The sequence below is a fragment of the Salarias fasciatus genome, chromosome 7, assembly GCF_902148845.1.
Source record: "Salarias fasciatus chromosome 7, fSalaFa1.1, whole genome shotgun sequence".
NCBI classification, from domain to species: Eukaryota; Metazoa; Chordata; class Actinopteri; order Blenniiformes; family Blenniidae; genus Salarias; species Salarias fasciatus.
In genome coordinates, this window is record NC_043751.1 from 30,439,422 (window position 1) to 30,459,594 (window position 20,173).

A 20,173-nucleotide genomic window follows, 5' to 3' on the forward strand; every position below is an offset into this window, starting at 1 on the left:
TTAATGTCTCTTTTATTGTATAAACCATATATAAACAAACTCCTCTAAATGTTACTGAATTTGGTTATTCAACAGAACAGTTTCATTGTGATAGAAAATTTTCTGAATGAAGCCAAGTGTGACCAAAAATATGTGCTTATAATTCAGTATAGTCTGGTTTGCACCTTTTTGATGTTTCCATCAAATAGTTCACTGCAGAATCTGAATAAATGTGTTTAAACTGTGTGAAAGTGTTTGATTAAAGTCATCCTTCGGTTGTGAAGTGCTTGGCGGTGCCGAGACATTGTCGGGCCGGTCTGCTCTTCGGTTAGCGGCTGCGAGGAACCGTTTCATTACTGCTGGAAGGTCAGAAGACTGAGAGAACCTGAGAGTGAAGGATTCTGGGAGAGCGAGTCCACGTCCCACAAAGGACATTGCTGTTAGTGTGTTTGTGCCTCCAGAAGTAATCGGGACACAGAAGAGAAAACAAAATGAAAATATTTTTATGCAGCGCTTATAGCTTCACACGTGCATGTTGGCGTGCGCCACAAGCGAGGAGAAAGTTGAAACAAAAGACCAAACTACAAAAATCATAAACATATCGAGTATGTCAAACCATTTTCTCCCATCCTGCCAGTCCAACAGGCTGTCGGGGTCTGGTTCAGGTCCAGGTCAAGAGTCCTCTAAGGTCCAGCCCCAGGTGTGAGAAACGGCCCCCAGACTTCTGCATTGGTCTCCAGATTCTCATTTACTTTGTGAGTCTCTCATAAGAGGCATTTTCTTCCAGGCTGCTCATTCTTTCTAGACTCTAGAAAGAATGAGCAGCCTGGAAGAAAACTCCAGAGTCTGGAGTGACGGGGTCGGGTGGTGGATCATCGGTCTGATTCCTGTTGGAGGTGCGAATGCTGCTGAAAGAACATCGGTCGAGTGGTTTCTGTCCGGATGTGAGAGCCTCCAGGCCTCCGCTGCAGCCTCACGCCTTCTCAGAAGCCTTATTTACAGGCAGAGGGTCTAATTCTGAGCTTTCCACTTGATGGTATAACATCTCATGTCACTTTATTCCAGCTGTTTGGTGCTTTAAGAATAAAATCTTCTCAAACTATTAACCTGCCCAACATGTACTTTCTGCCATTGCACACTGCGCTGCATTTGTGAGGATGCACAATGTGTTTGAAGGCCCGATCATGTGCTCTTCATGGAACCATTGTCAGCACGATGTGAGGAGGGACAATGAAGATCCCCCCATTAGTCCAACTCCGACCGAGGAGAGCGGCGGGACCGGGAGCCTTCGTCCTTCCCCTGTCGATGGGTAAAATAGGAGTCACTTCATTTCAGAAGGGAAAGGAGAAAATATGCAGATACTTTTTCACGTTGCTGTGGATAAATAATGGGCGGATTCCTCGATGTATCTTGAAGAGAGTCCAGCTCTGGTTCCCACCTAAAGAATATGACATAAAGATCCAGCTGAGAAATAAAACCTCAAAGGTTCAAAAAGAAGTTAAAGATTATTTTAATGTAGAATGAAGGACTCCCAGGACTCCCTGGAAAAAAAGGTTTTCAATCTCAGTGGGACCTCCTTGGTTAAATAATTATAAGGTTAAATAATTAAAAATGAAACAACAGAAGACCAAATCCACAAGTAAAGCAGAAAAAAAAGTCACTACAAAATCTATTATTTGGAGTGTTTGAATAGGTTAACAGGGTGTGTGTGTGTGTGTGTGTGTGTGTGTGTGTGTGTGTGTGTGTGTGTGTGTGTGTGTGTGTGTGTGTGTGTGTGTGTGTGTGTGTGTGTGATGCTCAGCTCATTGTGGAGGTATCTGTGAAAAAAAAGTCAAACAAACAGCCAAAACAAAAGGCAGCCAGATGTTCACTTGAGGAAACGTCCATTTCCAATCACTGAAGGCGAAAGCAGAGAAACACGTGAAACGACGAGTAAAACCCTCGTTTCAGCTTCTGGAGAAGACTTGCAGAACTTTTAATTCCATTCCGAGCAGAGATTCCGTTTGTAATTTTCAGTGTTCTGGATATCCGCATGTCACACTGACCTCCAGCCACTCTCAGAATTTCAAAAATTGCTTTCGTGAGAAGATTATTGGAAATGTTCATTTGTGTGTGTGAGAGAGAGAAAAGACAGAAATGCAAGAAAGAACCCACCGAGTTGTCAAACCCAGAGCTTTGCTTCAAATATGTTTTTCATTCAGTGGTTTTAAATAAACTGTATCTGCAATTATGTTTTGTGTCAGGTCGAGTGGATCTAGAACACTGCAGTAGATGTTGTTTGAGTAATTGGAGAGGAGTTGAAAAATGCTTATTTTTGTCAACTCTGACGATCAAACTCGGGAATATTTCTTGAGCCTTGTTTCAGCTTTCAGCTCCACACTGACTCGGCCATCAGGGGAAGAGTTCACGGTCTTCTGTGGCGTCCCGGTTCTCCTCTCATCAGTCTGCAGCGTTTTGTGGAAGTGGTTTGAAGGCGGGACAGACCGGTCCACTTCTGGCTCCACGGCAGCTCAGCCTGCAGCGCCGTGCACTATTTGAGACGGTCCCGTGGAATCATGGTTACACAATGATCCATGATTAGAAGACTCTATCAGCAAGTTTGCAACAGGTGATGGTTCAGCTTTTATCATGGTACAAAGTCAGAAAGCTAATTACTTTTATTAGCAATATAAAACAGGTTGTGTAGTTCAACTACATAAAACACCATGAATTATATTTAAAACTGTTGTATTTTAAGGATTAAAATTTTTGGTGTTAACTGATTATTCTTCCGTTTTCACTATTTGTGCTTTGGTTATCGATACCGCCACCTCACTCTAACTCTGAATTGCATTTTATGGAGGATTAAAAACAGTACTAATCCAGAATATCAGGAGGAAAAAAGATCAAGTGAAATATTGTAATGATGGACAAAAATGTTTGGTTTTTACCAAAATATCATAGTGAGGTCAAACACACTGACAGCAAAGAAGAACATGAAACTTCAGGATGAGAGCAAAGCTGCCATCTCACAAGTTTCTCTCTTTATTTCCAAAAGATCTGTGTTGACTGATGCAGCAGAGTTCAGCTCCTCGTCAGAAACACACTCTGGCCTACACCTAACCAAGTAAACAACAAAACATAAAATAAATGTACACACGATATATTACTGAGAGCAGAAGATAGAGAGCACATTCAGAAACAGATAAAAGAAATCATTAAACAACTGTCAGAAAAAATGTGATGCTGAAAAATTCAAAAGAACAAACTAAATGGAGAGTTTTTAAATCACGTTTGAATTCCTTCTCAAATTCCTTCCTTCTTAGTATTTAGATGAGGGAATAAATACAGACTGACTGTGTTTTTAGACCCTCAAAAACCAGTTGTGAAACAGTTAAACGATGTGCATTGATGAGATTCACACTCTGGCTTCGCAATGTTACTGACAAGTTTGTTAATCATACATGACAGATTTCTGGTTCCGGTTGTAATTCAGTTCCTTATGTGATAAAGCAGTTGGAAACATGACAGAATCGTCAGCATAGAGTTCAAGTTTGGCAAGTTTCACGATCATTTGTCAAAATAGGGAAAAATAAGAGGTCCCAAGCAACTACCCTGTGGAACACCAAACTCCAGACATCTGCTCCTGGAGAACGGAGAATGTTGTTTTTGTCTTGCCTTATCCAAGCAGAAGAACCAAAGTGACGCCATAGGATGGTCAAAAAGTTTAAAAGCTGCGCCTAAATATAAAAACTCATCTTCTTCACGCACGGAGCGATCTGTCGCCAGACGGGTCAAATCTGCTTTCATGTTGCCACTTTGTCATCAGCTGGTAAAGGGGTTTATAATGTGGCAAACAGGACATGATGCTAAGTGGTCGGCTCTGCTCCAGGTACTGTGGTTCTCTGTGGAATGTGCTTCTCTGGTTCAGAGAACCTCGGAGTGAGCCAAGCCTCGGGATCCGTCCTCCATCGAAACATGGAAGACACAACGAGGAATTAAAACATCCTGAGAATAACAAGCAGAGCAAATTTCATAAAGCAAAATAAGATTAATAGACCTTCATTCTCTGAAAAAACACAAAAAGAAAGAAACTAAAGTGGTTGATTTTTTGGTAATAATTTGATTGCGACAGTTTGTTGGTCCATGCTGTGATTTGGTTTCCCTCTCTGGTGGAGTCTTCTCATAATGAGCAGTTCTGTTTTTTGTGGCTGATTTGTAGTTCATCAAGACCGTGATGGCCTCTCAGAAACGAGCCCGGGCTTGTCTTTATCCCCCTCCTGCCAGCGCCGAGCCCCCAGGCCCGCTCACCTCCCAGCTATTCAGTTCACTCCAGCAGCCCTTTGATGCTGGGACAGAGGTGTATTATGGGAGCTTTTTGTGTGGATGCTGTATTGTTTTCACTGGGCGGTCTTTTGATTGTCAGCGGGGGGCCGGGGGTGGGCTTCGGTGTGTGTGTGTGTGAGAGAGTGTGTGTGCTGACATTGAGCTTCTGTGATGGACATTCATTTGGATGACTGATGTGCAGCTGAGGACGGAAAGAGGGAAAATAACGTGATGTGAAGCCGAAAGGAAAACAGGATCATCGAGGACCGGCGAGAGACGAGGAGAGCTTCACCGCCTGACATGGATTTAAAGAGAATGAGACAAACTTGGGATTATCAGTAAGAGACCATCAGAAGTGGAGTTTTCTCAAACATGGACTAGTGGCCTGATACACATATACAAACACACACACACACACGCACACACGCCAGCACACACACACACCTGTAGGAACTAATTGCGTGGACGTTTGGCTTCCTGTTGTGAGCCATCTTGGCAGTGGACAGGTGTCGGTATGCAGGAGTCTCCAGGTGCTGTGGGGGTGGACGGCGGCTATGCCAGCAACGTCCCTGCCTTCCTCACCAAGCTGTGGACGCTGGTCGAGGACCCGGATACCAACCACCTCATCTGCTGGAGCGCCGTGAGTCCTCTCACACACACACACACACACACACCTGAAGCTGAAACCCCTGTAAAGACAGCACAGAAAATAAAATGTTACTACACTTTAGTCTTTTTTTTTTTTAATATTAGCCTGTCATTTGTTTCTTAAATGTGAGCTCTTATAGCAAAACTAAGTGGTCATTTTTATAATGAAATACCTAAAACTGGGCTAAAGTGATGAACCAAGCCAAACGCATGTCCTGTGTTCAGCCACTGGCCTGCCCGGGCCGCTTCTGACTTGTCCACTGGAGGTGCAGCACTGTGTCAGTAAGATCTGATTAGATTTCAAATGTCTGTGTGAGAAAAGTGATTTAAGAGGCGACAAAAATACAGAGAAATAACAGAAACGCACTGAAGGAAATGTTCACTGTGTAATATAAACACCAAGATCTGAGCAATCAGATTTTTTAAGACCGTTGACGACTTTCAGACCCGCAGCAGTGGTTAAAGCTCACTCTCTAACGCTGGCTAAGCTGGCTAATGAGGGTGGTGTGTGAAGAGGGGCCTGGTAAAACCAGATTTCACTGTTTGCTAAAATGACATTTCACAGTTTCTAGCTGAATAAACATTTTGAGATGGGAGGAAATTCTCAACGAATGGTCCTGAAAAAACACTTTAAAGTTCCAGACGTCTCATGTTGTGATAGTCACGAGAGATTAAGGTGTTTTTAAAGAAATGCAGAAATAACCAGACGCTCTACTCACTTAACGTTCAGGATCTTCTGATTTTAGAGACTTCAGGATGAACCTAAAATCTGCTGTAGCCTTGATAGATGAACTTAATGTGACCTTCTGTAAACTTCTGATCCAGCTGTTCGATGTTTCACGTCTTGCTGTTTTCTAACGGGGAGCTTAACGGAAAAACTCACCAGAGGTTTGGTCCATGAACCGACCGGTGCATTTCCTGCTTCCCTGCTGTCGGCCGGCGTGTTCAGTAAATTCAGAACTGCCCTGCTCTGTAACGGTTCAGCAGGAGCTTCCTTCACCTGCACGTTGAGAAATATTCAGTCGGAACTGGAAGGAATATGTTCTTCACGTGGTTTCCTTTATAATAAGACCCAGCAGGCTGCACCTGCTCGGCAGGCCTGGGATGAGAGGGTGACTCATCCCTGAAGGATCCGGGAGTCGAGCGTTTCTGACAGGATGTCTGAGGCGAATTCGTCGGCTGTGGAGGGAAAATGATTCCAGTCCTTCTGCAGAGCTTGTTGAAATATTGAGGTCACATAATTTCACGTGCGGCGCTGGCGGAGTGGATGTTTCTGCCGCTGGAGCAGGCGGCGGCGGCGTGTTTTAACACTAATGTGTTTGACAGCAGCAGCTGCTGCGGTTATTTACCTCCAGTATTTACCCATAATGCAACGAGGCAGAAATGACCAGAGACTCTGTGTTCTGCGTTTCCAGACGGGGACGAGTTTCCACGTGTTCGACCAGGGACGCTTCGCCAAGGAAGTCCTGCCCAAATACTTCAAGCACAACAACATGGCCAGCTTCGTGCGGCAGCTCAACATGTGTGAGTGTTTCCTGCTGACTCTGCCTCGTCGGGCAGGATTCTGCCTCTCCTCCCCGCTCACGGCCGCCGCACGTCTCCTCCTCCTCAGACGGCTTCCGGAAGGTGGTGAACATGAGCAGAGCGGCCTGGTGAAGCCCGAGAGGGACGACACCGAGTTCCAGCACCTGTACTTCCTGCAGGGCCACGAGCACATGCTGGAGCACATCAAGAGGAAGGTGTGGAGCGGGAACACCGGGACACCCAGAAGAATCCGATTTCACAGAAACAGCTTTAAAACACCACGACAAATCACTTATCGCATTATAATCATGTTAATCTCATCAAATCCCTGACCGACACATACACAGCAGCATTTGTTCTTAACTATTGTCAAAAATCACAGCTGGGGAAAAAAGTAAAGGTATTCTTTATCACTGATGATAAACGATCTTTCATAAAATTCCAAAACCAGCAGAAGAAGCTGTTTTCTGTCTCACTGTTGTTACTGATTTTTCATGGGAGCTACATGAAGCTCCCTCTCTCCCGGCTTTCAGATGTCAATCTGGGGATAGATGTTTAAAAATCCAAATTTATCTTTTTGGCAACACTTTACTTGAAGCCCCCCTGTATAACACATTATAAGTACATTATAGCACTGTTTAACTACAGTTATAAACACTCATGAATGATCACAATGCTTTATAACATCAGGACCAACCCTAACTCTAACCCTCACCTATGCTGTATAGTGGGTTATAAAGCATTATGATCATTTATGAGTGTTTATAACTGCTTATAATTTGTTTTACCGGTGCTTCAAGTAAAGTGTTACCATTATTTTCTTTTATCAGTTATTGGTGAAAACATCTCATTAGGACCTGGTGATTCCTAAAACTCAACAGGAGAAGTCTGGACAGGTGAAGCCGGAGCCTCTTCTGCTGCCGCTGCTTCACGTTCGTCCAAACAGATTTCTTTCCATCAGGATCAAGATGCAGATTATAGAGAATCTTCTTCCAAAAACACAACAAAGGACTGACAGCTACGCTGAAGCACCGCCGGCTCACCGGCATAATGCAAAGATAGATGGTTAAGGAAGGTTAGTAAGTTGTCAAAGGTCATCCGGTATCCTGTCACAGGAAACTCCCTGAGGTTTACGGCGGGTGCAATGTGGTGAACTTCGGTGGAAAGTGTGTAACGCGGGGATCCGATGTTCACAGGTGTCCATCGTGAAAAGCGAGGAGACCAAGGTCCGTCAGGAGGACCTCAGTAAACTTCTGTATGAAGTTCAGCTCCTCCGAACGCAGCAGGACAACATGGAGTGTCAGATGCAGGACATGAAGCAGTGATGCCAGCACCGCCCGTGTGTGTGTGTGTGTGAGTGTGTGTGTGTGTGATTTTGATTAGATCTGTGATAAAATAGAATTTAAAACAGGTATCTCAACTTTCCCCTTGAATTCCTCAAGCTCGCTGGTTTATCTGTTTAGCCTCTGTGATTACAGCCTTCTAAAAAGCAGTTATCCACAGCGAAGCTGCAGAAAACCTCAGATTTCAGCTCTCCGGCTCGCAGCTTCTGTATCCGTTTCCAAAATTACATCTTCACTGGAGTTTACATCATTTTAAACAAAACATCTGCTGCCACTGATCTGGTTTTAAAACACGTCTTGTAGAAGAGTCCTGCCTTCGGTAAGAATTATTTCTGATTAATTTATTTGGAGTGAGTCGCCTGGTTTGTGTCTGTAGATCAAAAAATCAAAAGATTCCACCCGAGGCTGAGTTCAGAGACTGAACACCTTCACCTGACGAGGTTTACTGAAGGCAACAGTGAACCTGAAGTCCAGAATAAGTCAGAGAAATCTGCAGGGATCAGCAGATCCACCAAGCTGTTGTTTCTTTCTCTTGCACGTCTCCCTGCAGTTCTTGGCTCTGACTCTCCTCCATAGCTCTCAGTTAAAGACGAAACAGTTCAGTGGTTTAGTTACGATGGAGCAGGAGTCAGATTAACGATTCAGAGAAGATACTGTAGAGAGCAGGAGGAGACGACGATACAGAAGAGTAAAACGTGTCAGTTGAAAACTGAAATATTGCAGCGGTGAAGAGCATCTGCTGTGTATTTAGTTTGTTTCTGATGTTCTGATGAAAATATGGGTTTTAAACTTTAGTGAAGGGCCACAGGCAGTTCGCGCTTTCCCTTCTTTATCCAGTTACTGTGGGTCGGATTCGCTCTGTCTCACCTGATGGGATCAGTTGTTGCATCTGAGCCTGACTCTGTTCACGAGCTGTGTGCATTTCTTTAAGAATGTTTGGATAATGGAGGAAAAGTGGCCCTGAAATCCCTGATCGACAGAGTTATATGAGGATTTTTGGTCTTTTAAACAGAAAACTACTGAATTCTGGACAAGTTTGGAGGATTTTACACCTTCTCATATCTGTTTGAAAATATTCCACATGATTCTAATGATGGAATTCAGGAGTTTTTTCAGATGACCCTGAGTTATTGAAGGCAGCGGCGGCTCTTTGAGGGAGCGTCATGAGAGGACGGCGGCTCACCTGTGAACTCTGAACAGATCACCTGGTGGATGAAGGGATCTATTGTGGCTGGAAACGGCCTCCATTGTGAGCCGGAGCTGCTTTGTGCTCCGCATTGTTTGCTGCTGTGAGGGGAGAATGTTCACCTGCTCACCTGACTGACACACACACACGCACACGCACGCACGCGCGCGCACGGCAATGAGCGACCGCATTCTCAGAAAGGATGCGCGCGTGTTCACGTGCACAAGTGCAGCCTCACATGAAGCCACTCATCATTTTCCAGCGAATAAATCCGTCTGTTTTGTTCCTGACCTTAATGAAAAATGTAGTAAAGTCTATTTCTGGCGCCGCCGCCGTTCCGGCGTTTCTGAATCCAGAGAGTGAGAAACACCGGCTGCCTCAGAACGTTTACACATGTCGAAGATGTTTAACATAAAGGCAGAAAAAAGATTTGAACTACAGGAGCCGTTTTTCCTCGCATCGCAGTCAGAGGAAGAGATGAAACACTGTCGTCACAGCCACTGACCACGGATTTTATTTCTGTGTAAAATGTTGTGAAAAGTGTTTTATGGACTCAGAGAGCTGTACGAAGCTGAAACAGTTTTCACCTGTGGCTCGTGTGTGTTTGTACCTGTGATGTTCTGATTCTGCTTTACGTGGAAAAACCCCCATGCACAGGGAGAACATGCAGACTCCTCACAGGAAGCTTAGATTTAGACCTTTATTGAAAATATCCTCAATATGTCCTCAAATCAACTATTAGTGATGAATAAACTGAGTTAATGAAGCTAAAGGCAGTCTGATCCCCTGCTTTAACTTGAACTAACTCATCTGGTTTAAAGTGCAGTTAAATCCGTTCTAACCTGAAGGTTTCGGTTTGTTTAACCCTGTTTGTTGTGTGTTTGTGTCTCCTGCAGGCAGAACGAAGTTGCTGTGGAGGGAGGTGGTCTCTCTGAGACAGAACCACACACAGCAGCAGAAGGTCATGAACAAGGTCAGCTCAGCACAGCAGAGATTTTCCCACAGTAGACTCCACAGCAGGACGGCTCATTGATCAGGAGGAACAAAACGAACGTGGATAAAAACAGCTTTTGCATTTAATCAAACTGGGTTTAATTTAACATGTTGAATCCGTTTTGCTCGACTTAATGTTTCAGTCTCTGTCGTGAGTTTAGATTTATGGTGGGAAGTTTAGAATATATTTGCCAAATAATTTGAGAGAGAGAGGGAGAGAGAGAGAGAGAGAGAGAGAGAGAGAGAGAGAGAGAGAGAGAGAGAGAGAGAGGAGATGCTGATGCTGATTCATGCTGTGCTGTTTCTCTCTTTGCCAGCTGATTCAGTTTCTGTTCAGCCAGATGCAGTCAAACACTCCCAGCACTGTGGGACTGAAGAGAAAGCTGTGAGTACACACACACACACACACACACACACACACGCACACACTGACACTGTGACACACGCAGCACAAACAAAAGTGAGACAAACAGCGGTGCGGTGGGGCGGAGGGAAGGGCTGGCTCAGCTGACAAACTGAACAATCTCACTCAACAAGAGGCGTGTGAATGGAGACAAGTGCTGAGTCAGGCAGTCACACACACACACACACACACACACACACACACACACACACGCGCGCGCACACGTTGCATCAGGGTCATGCACTCTGCTTTGGCCTTCAGTGTGTGTGTGTGTGTGTGTGTGTGTGTGTGTGTGTGTGTGTGTGTGTGTGTGTGTGTGTGTGTGAGAAAATGCTGCTTCAGCTGTGCTGAGCGAACGAGGCCTTCAGGAGACGGAGCGACACGCCGGAACATTAACGTGAGGAAAGAAATGAGTTTCTGGGCCAGGACTGATCCACACACATCAGTTACCGATATTTACTGTTAGAGTGTGTCTGAATGTGTTTCACGTTCTCGTGCGTCAGATGCCACACGGCGCCGTTTATGTCGATGTCTGAAAAGACACAAAATTCAATAAAATGATAACAAATTAATCAAGACAGTCACCGCTGTGAGGTGAAGTTCAAACATACTTTTAATACTAAAGCAACCAGCTGATATCTGTTAATTTCCTAACAGCCATTAAAACAGTTCGGTACTTTTCATTTAAATGCTTCACAGATGACAAAACAGGCGAGGAGGAAAAAAGACTGCAAAGAGAGACAAAAATCTTTAAAATAAAAAAGTAGAACAGTCGTGAGTAAAACTGAATAAAATCTGAACCGATTTCTAAATGAGTTGACACATAGTAATGACATGTATGATCTTATAGAAACACTGCTGTCGTAGAATTTGGGAAACTTGACTGTTTGGTGAAATTTATGGAAAACTTGAAAAGTTCACGCAACATTGACATGATGATATGAGAGCGTGCAGCGATGATTTCCTCGTCTCATTCACTTTATTGATTGTCGATCTGTAGAGCAGCGTCCGATGGAGTGACCCCCTCCCTCAGGCTTTGGTCAGACGTCTCCTCAGGCTCATTTATTAATATTATCTGTATGTGACGCGGTCAGACTCCATGGTGAGGTGCTGTAAATAAACCACACACGTTGAGAAACAGCAGAGACTGCTGGGATGTTGGTCACAGACCGGTTTGGTCCAGTTTTCCCGCTCTGGCTCCTCACAGCCTGCGGCTCAATCCGACCTCTGCTCCCTTCAGGCCCCTCATGTTGGACGACGGCTCCCCCAGCCCTCCTGCCTCCAAGTTCAGCCACAGCCACCCGATGGAGTCCCTGCACGAGCCCTTCTACATTCAGTCGGTAAGGAAGCCAAACGCCACCGATCCGCCGCTCAGACTGATGGGAACTTTTTTATCTTCGGCTCATTTCTGCCAGAATTACAGCTGTCAGTGTGTCTTCATTATATCCTCAACACTAAAACCCAACAACCCAACCCGGTACAGCAGTAATTAATGGTTACTGATCTGAACGTAAAGGCCACGCCGCCTCCAAACATGACATCCACTGAACCAGAAGTGCCCTTGAGCAGCATGCGGCGGTGGGTCACCACTAGAGGGAAGCGCCGTGCAGTGAGGGAGGTGAAGCCTGACCCTCCACCGCCTTCGTTCGAGACGTTTTCACTCCTTCTGCTGTTCTTTCCCGTTCGCCTCGGTGTAAGTTGTCAAAATGAGGCTGTTACCTGAAAAACAGCCTCAGCATGTTCAGAGTCCTCATTAAATCTGTGCGTTTACCCCAGAGCCAAACCTCTGCACCTGACCTGGACAAATATAAACCTCGCTGACTGCTGCAGTTTTTGAATTAACTCCCTGAATCAGGCTTCATGTTAGTTTTAACTGTTTGTTTTCTGGCAGTGAACTGTTTCTTTTTACAGAGTTTATTCTCTGCACTGTGACTGTCTATTGATGAGTCCAACTGCAGTGATTTTCTTTACTTTTCGCCCATTAGTTCAGCGATTTATACCATAAATCTGACTGGAGAAGCAGGTTTCTCCAGTAGTTTCTCTCAGCCACAGTGAATTAGATGCATCTTGAAGATTTATTTAGCTATAAACTAGCATTCTTTGCATCTTGACTGAGTTTTCTGACCTAACATGAAGTGAAGCAGACTTTATTTCGCCGCGTCGTCGTTTGCCTTCCTGGTATTTTGGGATTTCTGAGGGCCTTAGCCCGTGACGCCAGAGTAACAGGCCATGATGTAGCCTGAAGCTCGTCGGCGGCTCAGGCCTGCTGACGGCTCTGGTCTCCATCCGCAGCCTTCCAGCGACTCTGCTTCCTGCTCCACCAGCGGGCTGACGGGCGGACCCATCATCTCGGACGTCACCGACATGTCTCAGGCCGGCATGGCGCTCCAGATGCAGCCCGATGAGAGCAGGTGGGGGAAGCGCGACGGCCTCGCCGCCGACCGGGAACACTCCTCATAAACCAGGATCAGCATGACCGCCTCACCTGCGGCTGTGTTCGCAGGGAGAAGTGCATGATGCTCATCAAGGAGGAGCCCGTGAGTCCAGGAGTGAGAGGAGGGAAGGGAGCGGGAGGCGGAGGAGGAGGAGGCGGAGGCGGAGGGGAGGCCGTGCCGCTCACCTCCTCCTGTGAGGTCTGCTCCTCCGAGCCGCCGGTGCTTCCCGTCGCCATGGTCCAGTCAGTCCTGGAGGGGCGGAGCTCCGCAGCCTCGGCGGTGGAGAGGCGGAGTAAGAGAGCTGCCCTGGACAGGTAGGTGGAGGTCGGCGGCCCCCCCCCCCCCCCCCCCCCCCCCCCCGCCCCGCCCTCCGGACCCTCGCTCACGCCCGTGCTGTGGTGCGTCTGCCGCAGGGTGGAGGCGTCCGACGCCGTGGAGAACGTGGACATGAGTCTGGAGGAGCTGCAGCAGCTGCTGCTCAGGAGTCACCCGCAGGGCGCCGTGGAGGCGGCCGGCGGCGCCGTCATGGATGTCAGTGCGCACACACACACACACACACACACACACACACACACACACACACACACACACACACACACAGATCTGTTTGCAGCAGGCACTGAGGTGTGTGTCGTCTCTCTGCAGCCCTTCAGTTTAAGCCTCCCTCTGGCCGAGTGGAACTTCACAGAGATGGAGTCCAACCTGAAATCAGTAAGTCGCTGAAAGTCGTCAATGAACTTATTGGAAATAGAACCACATGAACAGAGCATGGAGGATTCAGGAGGATGAAGTTATTGCTTTATTCCACTCTAAAGCGTATGAATTAAAAGCTGTGGTTCACTCTTCCCCCAGCACTGACTCACTAATGTTCTCCTTAAAGCTCCAGATTTCTATTGAAACTTTAACCATGAAATTGCGCCGTGTGTGTTTTACACGCTCCAAACAGCCTGAGACCTGCAGCACTTCGAGTCGCAGCAGAGGAGAGAAGCGTCCGGCTGCATTAGCATTTTTATGAAATCTGGTGTTTATGAACTTGTGAATGAGCCTGAGTGAAGAATGACTCAGCTGAAAACCCCACGCTCTGCTCTTACTGGGGCCTGGAGGTAAATCTGAGCGCTGGCATTCAGACCGCTGCACATCCAGGACAGCAGGTACGGCATATCAAAGAATGAAAAACTCAGTTATTAAGACAACCACTCAAGAAGAAGAAAAAGACCTCTTGAACAAAGATAGTGTAAAATCCCAAAACAACTCAGTTACTGTTCCAGTATAGCAGCACTGGAGATGATTACATTTATACAGTGAAGTCGGTGTCCCTCTCCCTCGCTCTCTCTCACCGCCCCCCCTCCCCAAGTCTAATTTCCTGCTGAGTGTGCTCTGAATACACGCCGTGGTGAGGATGTGAAATCAGTGTTGCCACACTTGTCGACCTTAAACAGTTTTTCGAGTGATTCAGTTTGCAGGAAAAAAAAAAAAAAAAAAAAACCTTCTTCCTCCTTCGTCTGTCAGTGAGACGCCCGTTAGCAGAGCCCTCCAGAAACCCTCTGCCTCTGCGTTTCACAGACGGACTCCTGCAGGAGCGACCTGGAGACGCTGCACCGCCGCCCGGTTCGCTGCTCGCTGTTCAGCATCACTGACTGGTTGTTAACCTGCTAACAGGATGGACTCGGTGTTAAACTGCGCCGTTACGACATGAAACGCCGCGTTGCGAAACGCAGCAGATGCACTCTGCCTGCCCTCAACCGTCCCTGAATGAAAGTGCGTTTTGTTTCCTGTGCTGAGCAGCTGGAGAGGAACGGCCGTCACGCGTTCTGCGCTCCGGGTTTGAAACCTCTCCCGTCATGTCGACGTTCAGTGTTTGCTACTTTCATAGGAAACACTTTTATCACCGCAGGACTGAAAACTGCTGCTGTACCGGCGTTTCAGTGGTTCCTCAAAATTCTGCTTTGCTTTTAGTGCATGATGAGAAAAAGAACCGGTGTTCAGTATCAGTCGGCACCGTTTCACCCCTGAGAGCCCAGGAAACACCTGAAGTCTCCGTGCTCCCGGCAGCAAATGACGTTTTCATCACAACCAGTTGAAAAACGTTCAACTGGAACTGACTCACATAAAATTCAATATTTAGCACGTTTTCTAAAATATTGTTATTATTTGTATATTGTTGCCCTTTAATCACAGACCTCAGCAACTCATTGATAAAACGTCTCCTCGAGGTGTGTTTAGATCCAGTGAAGCCTTGACATTCCGTGTGTTTACATGGGACTTTTTATTGCTCAATAAATCATAATAAAGTCTATTTCCGCTCCTAAATCACCATGTAAACGCCTGAAAACTTTAGTCAGAATTAAGTTCAAATCCAAACAGAACAGTGGGTTTATTCTCCTTTAGAAGCGGAATTATAAATAAAAAAAATAAATAAGTAAAAAAAAAAAAAATGAAAAATAAAAAAAAATTAAAAAAAAAGCAAAAAATAAATAAAAAAAATGTAAAAATAAATAAATAAAAAATAAGGTTTAGGTGACTTCATTCTGGTCGTTCTGCGCATGCTCGTTGTGATGACGCAATATTCCAAGATGGCGGCTCGCTGTCCTCGTTTCGACTCGTATGGAGACGATTTATTTAACGGCAGTTTTAGAAGAATTGGATACAACGAAAAGAGCGGATTGACTTCACGGACGCTTAACAACGCGGACATTTTCAAAGCTGCAGCTTCAAAGTTAATGGAGAAAGAACGACGAGAAAAACGCTGTTTACTTCCTGGAGACGTCAGTACGTCACGGCCACCCCGTCCAATCAGAACGCTTCACAGACCCCGGGGTGAGAGAGGGTTTTAACCTTCGTTTTTCCCATGTAAAAACCAAGCTCATTAATAGAATTCTGAATTACTTGATTCAGAATAAACTAATTCTGAATCTGAATGAAAAACACCCGGTGACTCCACTCATTAAGGCTGTTTTCATACCAGGAAAGTCCGGGACTCGACTCTCCTGTGGAGATAGCGGGGCGATAATTTTCACACGTTCATTTGGTTCTCCTTGCTGTACATTGCACTCCTGAGAGAAGAACATTTATGGACCAAACACACAGACAACGCCATGCACTTACAGAAGCTGCTCGTTTGAGGGCGCTGTCGGCTGACTCGAACAATGACGACACATGCAGAAGAAGAAATCCGGCTCATCTGATTGGTGCGGACCGAAATCCGGAGTCCCGCCTCAGCAGCCAGCTAGCGGTTAGCGGCTAACAGCTAATCACAAACAACTGTGATTTATATTCTTTAAACCATCTATCAATGAGCGCCTGCTCTTCCTCGCCATTCCATGTCAGACCACAAGACGGTTTCTAACTTTTCCTTTGTGCGTCTGCCTCTTCTGACTCGTGCCGTTGGATTTCTTTATTCTGCTATTTAAATGCATGAAGCTCCACATGACGGCCTCTCACTGCAGCTGTCTGCTCCGATCCTGGGGCTTCAGGGTTCACCTGAGAGATCCAGAACTGAGTTCAGGGCAGAGTTCAAACATGCATAAATGAAGAGGATTTTCCCAGAAAGTCTAAAATCCATATTTGACAGGGCTGGTGTGAAAAGGCCCTAAAAAGTGGAAACTTTGGCCTCAGTTACGTGACATTTTCAAGGGAAAAGAGAAAAGGGGTCAAATTAATGCAACTTTTTGAAGACTCCAATATAGTCTTGCTGGGAACGGGGCAAAATGCAATTTTTAAAAACACCCTAATTCTGTCTTGGAGAAAATGTGAGAAAACACAACTTTCTGAAAACACTCCATTGAAAGACTCTTGGTGGGAATGGGGAAAAAGCTACTTTTTGAAACACTCCAATTCCATCTTGGTGGAAACAGGGGAAATACAACTTTACTGAAATAGCTTTTTCCTTTTTTTTTCCTTTTTTTTTGACAGACTACATTGTGAGACTGTCACACAACATTTTGAATGTTTTGATTGGCCATTAACAAAACTAATAATACTGAGAAACGTCTGGTGAAAACTGCTGCTCATGTCTTTGCTTCCCCTCATTTAAAAAGCCGATCACAGTTTATCAACAGCTCCGGCACACTTTAAAGAAATAATTAGCAGCCGTCTTCCAAAGCGGTGCTTCTGGGTCTGAAAGGCGGATTCTTCTCTGTAGAGCTGCTGCCTCCTCGTCTGCCTCGGCTCAGCAGCTGACAGTCAATCCAGTCATTAGACGCTTCTGAGTCACAGGCTGCATGTGTCCCGTCTGCCACATGTTCTCCTCCTCTTCTGTCCTTCGCCCCCGTTCTTTATCCGGCTCCGCATGACGTCCACACTTCTAATGAGAGAAAGAGCGATAATGAACATTTTCCAGTGTTATCAAATCTTCCTCATTTGTGAGGAGAAGCTGCTTCGCCCTCATGAGGCCATCTGGCAGCGCGGTAATTATTAGGCTGTTAGCTGCTGTTTGCTCATCTGGTCGTGCAAAGCTCATGATTATTGTTTATTGAAAACACAAATAGAAAAACTGAGAAGACAGACGCGCATTAGCTGAACACTGGGTTTGTTGTTTATTCGTGTCCTTGGGAGTTTTTCAGGGCGATGAAACTCAAAACGTCCTGAGTTTCTACAGTATAGACGTTCGTATTGGAGTTAAACATGAGCGTGGGATATTTAGAATTTCGCATTTTATAGGAAAGTGAATCTGATCCAGGTTTAAAAAGAAAAAGGTTTTGAAGTGAAATGCTAATGAACAATTTCCAGTGAAATTCAAGATGAAAAATGTCCTTCAAAGCAAATATTTGCGTGTTTTATAAAGCTCATCTGTAACATAAATTCCTTGTGAAGTACTTAATTAAATCCCTAAGAACATTTCAAACACTTCACGGCTTTCCAGCGATTCCGTGTCTTTTGGAAACATATTCAAACCAAGCAGCAATTCAAGCACATTGTAACCAGATTGATTTGGTTCATAAACAGATCCACTCACCCTCGGTTTTATCACACACCTTTTAAAACTGTCTAGTTTTAGTGATGATAACATTCACCCTATAAACTCCATCCGTCCTCAGAACTGCAGCACAAAATAACGCGGAGACAATCGGATTCCAGGAAATGACTTGAATCCTTAATCCGGTGGCAGCAGTGAGGCCGGTTTAGAGTTCTGCTCATCTCAGCTCGTTCAGGTTTAAGGTTCAAACGGCCGCTCGGTTCTCCACCTGTCCGGTCTGGTCCGGTCCGTACTGTACTGTGGTCACCAGTGTGCTGGAATGTGTGAAGAAGTGCGCTGAGCGCTGAGAAAGCCTGAACGGAATGGACCGGAGCGACAGGCTGATCCGCCGCGGCGTTGATGGTTTACGGTTTAATCTGAAATAGTTTTCTTCTTATGGATGATCTAAAGGACGGAGCAGAAAATCGATGTTTCCCTCTGGATGTGAAACACGGATCTGTGGAGGCGAGGACTGATTATCAGTAGTAGAGAAAGTTCCAGCAGGGCCTGAGGTGACGACCGTCTCTTCTCTCCGCAGTACATGTTTCAGAGCCAGGAGGCCGAAGCGTTTCCCGCCGCCGGCTGTGACGAGCAGTGACTCTTTCTGAAGCGACAGGTAACAAACACACACTGCTTTGAAGGGCCCCTCCCTCCTGGAACACATTCCACATTCATTTCCTTTATTCCCAGTCTGGTTTCCTCCATCAGCCATGAAAACATATTAAAACGAGGACTGTCATAGTTAATGGCATTAATTGTGATTAATTAAAACATACATTTTAATTGTCTTAGGGTTCAATTTGGAAATTGTTTGACATTAAGTTTAAATGACACTTTGTTTTGTAATAAAACTGAAAAAAGGTAAAAAAGAAATAGTGTTAATGTTCACTGGATTCAGTTAAGCTCTGTGATCAGACATCAGTCCCTCCAGGAAGACGTGATGCTGCAATTTAAATTCAACCAGTCTCCATGAATTCTGCGTGACCTTGCAACTTTGTCAAGTTGCGGTGATCAGACATAATTGGCAACCTCAGCGCACAATTCATGGAGACCCGTCGAATTGAAATTATTGTTGAAACTGCAGGATTTCAACTTTCAACTTCCTGTTTGGACTGATGAATTCTTTGCATTATGGACTTGAAACGGCCTTGAAATGCAAAACCATTTAATTTTAAGCTTGTAATTCAAAACGGGATTAATGGCAACATGAATTCTGATAAATCACAGTTAAGAAAATTCAGCATTTGACAGCCATAATTTTTTTTTTTTTTTGATTTCAGGATACAAATCTAGGAAGTCCACCTGTCAAAGTGTCCTTGATCAAGACCCTGAGCCTGTTGAAATCTTTTTACCAGACGAAAACAGACCATTTAGCCTGAATTCATCTCACTTCCTTTGTTTTGTGTGTGATTTGAGGAGAGACTCTGGTTCGTCCCGTTGACCGCTGACCGTTTCCTCCGTATGTGAAGATGTGGGCGCCGTCTACCGCTCTGACCGTGTCGTCTCGGTTCGTTTCCCTCCTCAGACCACGCCCCCCTGCCGCCCCCCTCCTTCCTCCACCCTGCTGAGATTCCTCCCCAGGTCCTGCCGGGCTGGCGCTCCTCCGGTTCCTCCTGCAGAATCACTCTCTGCAGACGATGTGATTTTCTCTCACGGCTCATGATTCCCGGCGACCTGCTCCTTGGGCTCGGCCGCCGCCGCCGCCGCCGCCGAGCCGTTTCTCATCGCCGGCCAAACGAAGCGTGTTCTGACATGATGATATCTTGACTCCGACGTCAAGCCAGCCGGACGCCGGCGGTGCGTTCGTGGCTCCTGCACTTTAGTCTTTGTGAGAGAGGGAGTTCCTGCTTGTAGAGGTGATTTTTTTCTCCCTTTAAGGAACTGATTACACACGTATGCAAATCTTTTCATATCCTAGCCTCGCTACCAAAACACTGTATGTGTACCTGAGAGCAAACTTTGGCACACAAGTTCAACTTTTTGGGGGAGCTGTAGCATTTTATGATCCAAGTTATGTGATATTTCAGTCTGTTTTTAGGGGTGTAGAAAATGAGAGGGCTTCTCGTGAGCTTCTTTTGAACTCATGATGAATGTTTGGGTCGATGTGAAAATGGCTTCAAAGTCATGAATATGGACAGAAGCCACAGTAAAACATTTGTTTTTATGAAGAATGGCATGCTGAGAGGTCTAACACACACGAACACCCATCGTAATGTGTCTTTGCACAGACCTGAAGTGTAGCCAGAGACTTTTTTTCCCTCTTCTGTCCATTTAAATGTGAATTTTCAAGGAGATATAGAAAGATGGCATTCTCATTTGACAAAAACATGAGCATTTTTTGCACAATCTGTATCACTGAGTAAGTTATTGCAACAGGTAATTATTGCTACTTTTTTTTTTGTC

At 45.5% G+C, this 20,173-nt stretch overlaps 1 protein-coding gene across 1 annotated transcript; it reads left to right on the plus strand.

Moving 5' to 3' along the window:
* The first annotated feature begins 4,798 nt into the window (after positions 1–4,798).
* Positions 4,799–18,368, plus strand: hsf4 (heat shock transcription factor 4). Its single transcript, XM_030096832.1, is given in 14 exon segments — positions 4,799–4,924; positions 6,348–6,456; positions 6,545–6,565; positions 6,568–6,671; positions 7,653–7,777; positions 8,608–8,610; positions 9,886–9,958; positions 10,296–10,363; positions 11,622–11,721; positions 12,674–12,792; positions 12,885–13,130; positions 13,230–13,347; positions 13,462–13,527; positions 18,309–18,368. Coding segments are annotated over 14 exon segments (1,338 nt in total).
* Positions 18,369–20,173: the final 1,805 nt, after the last annotated feature.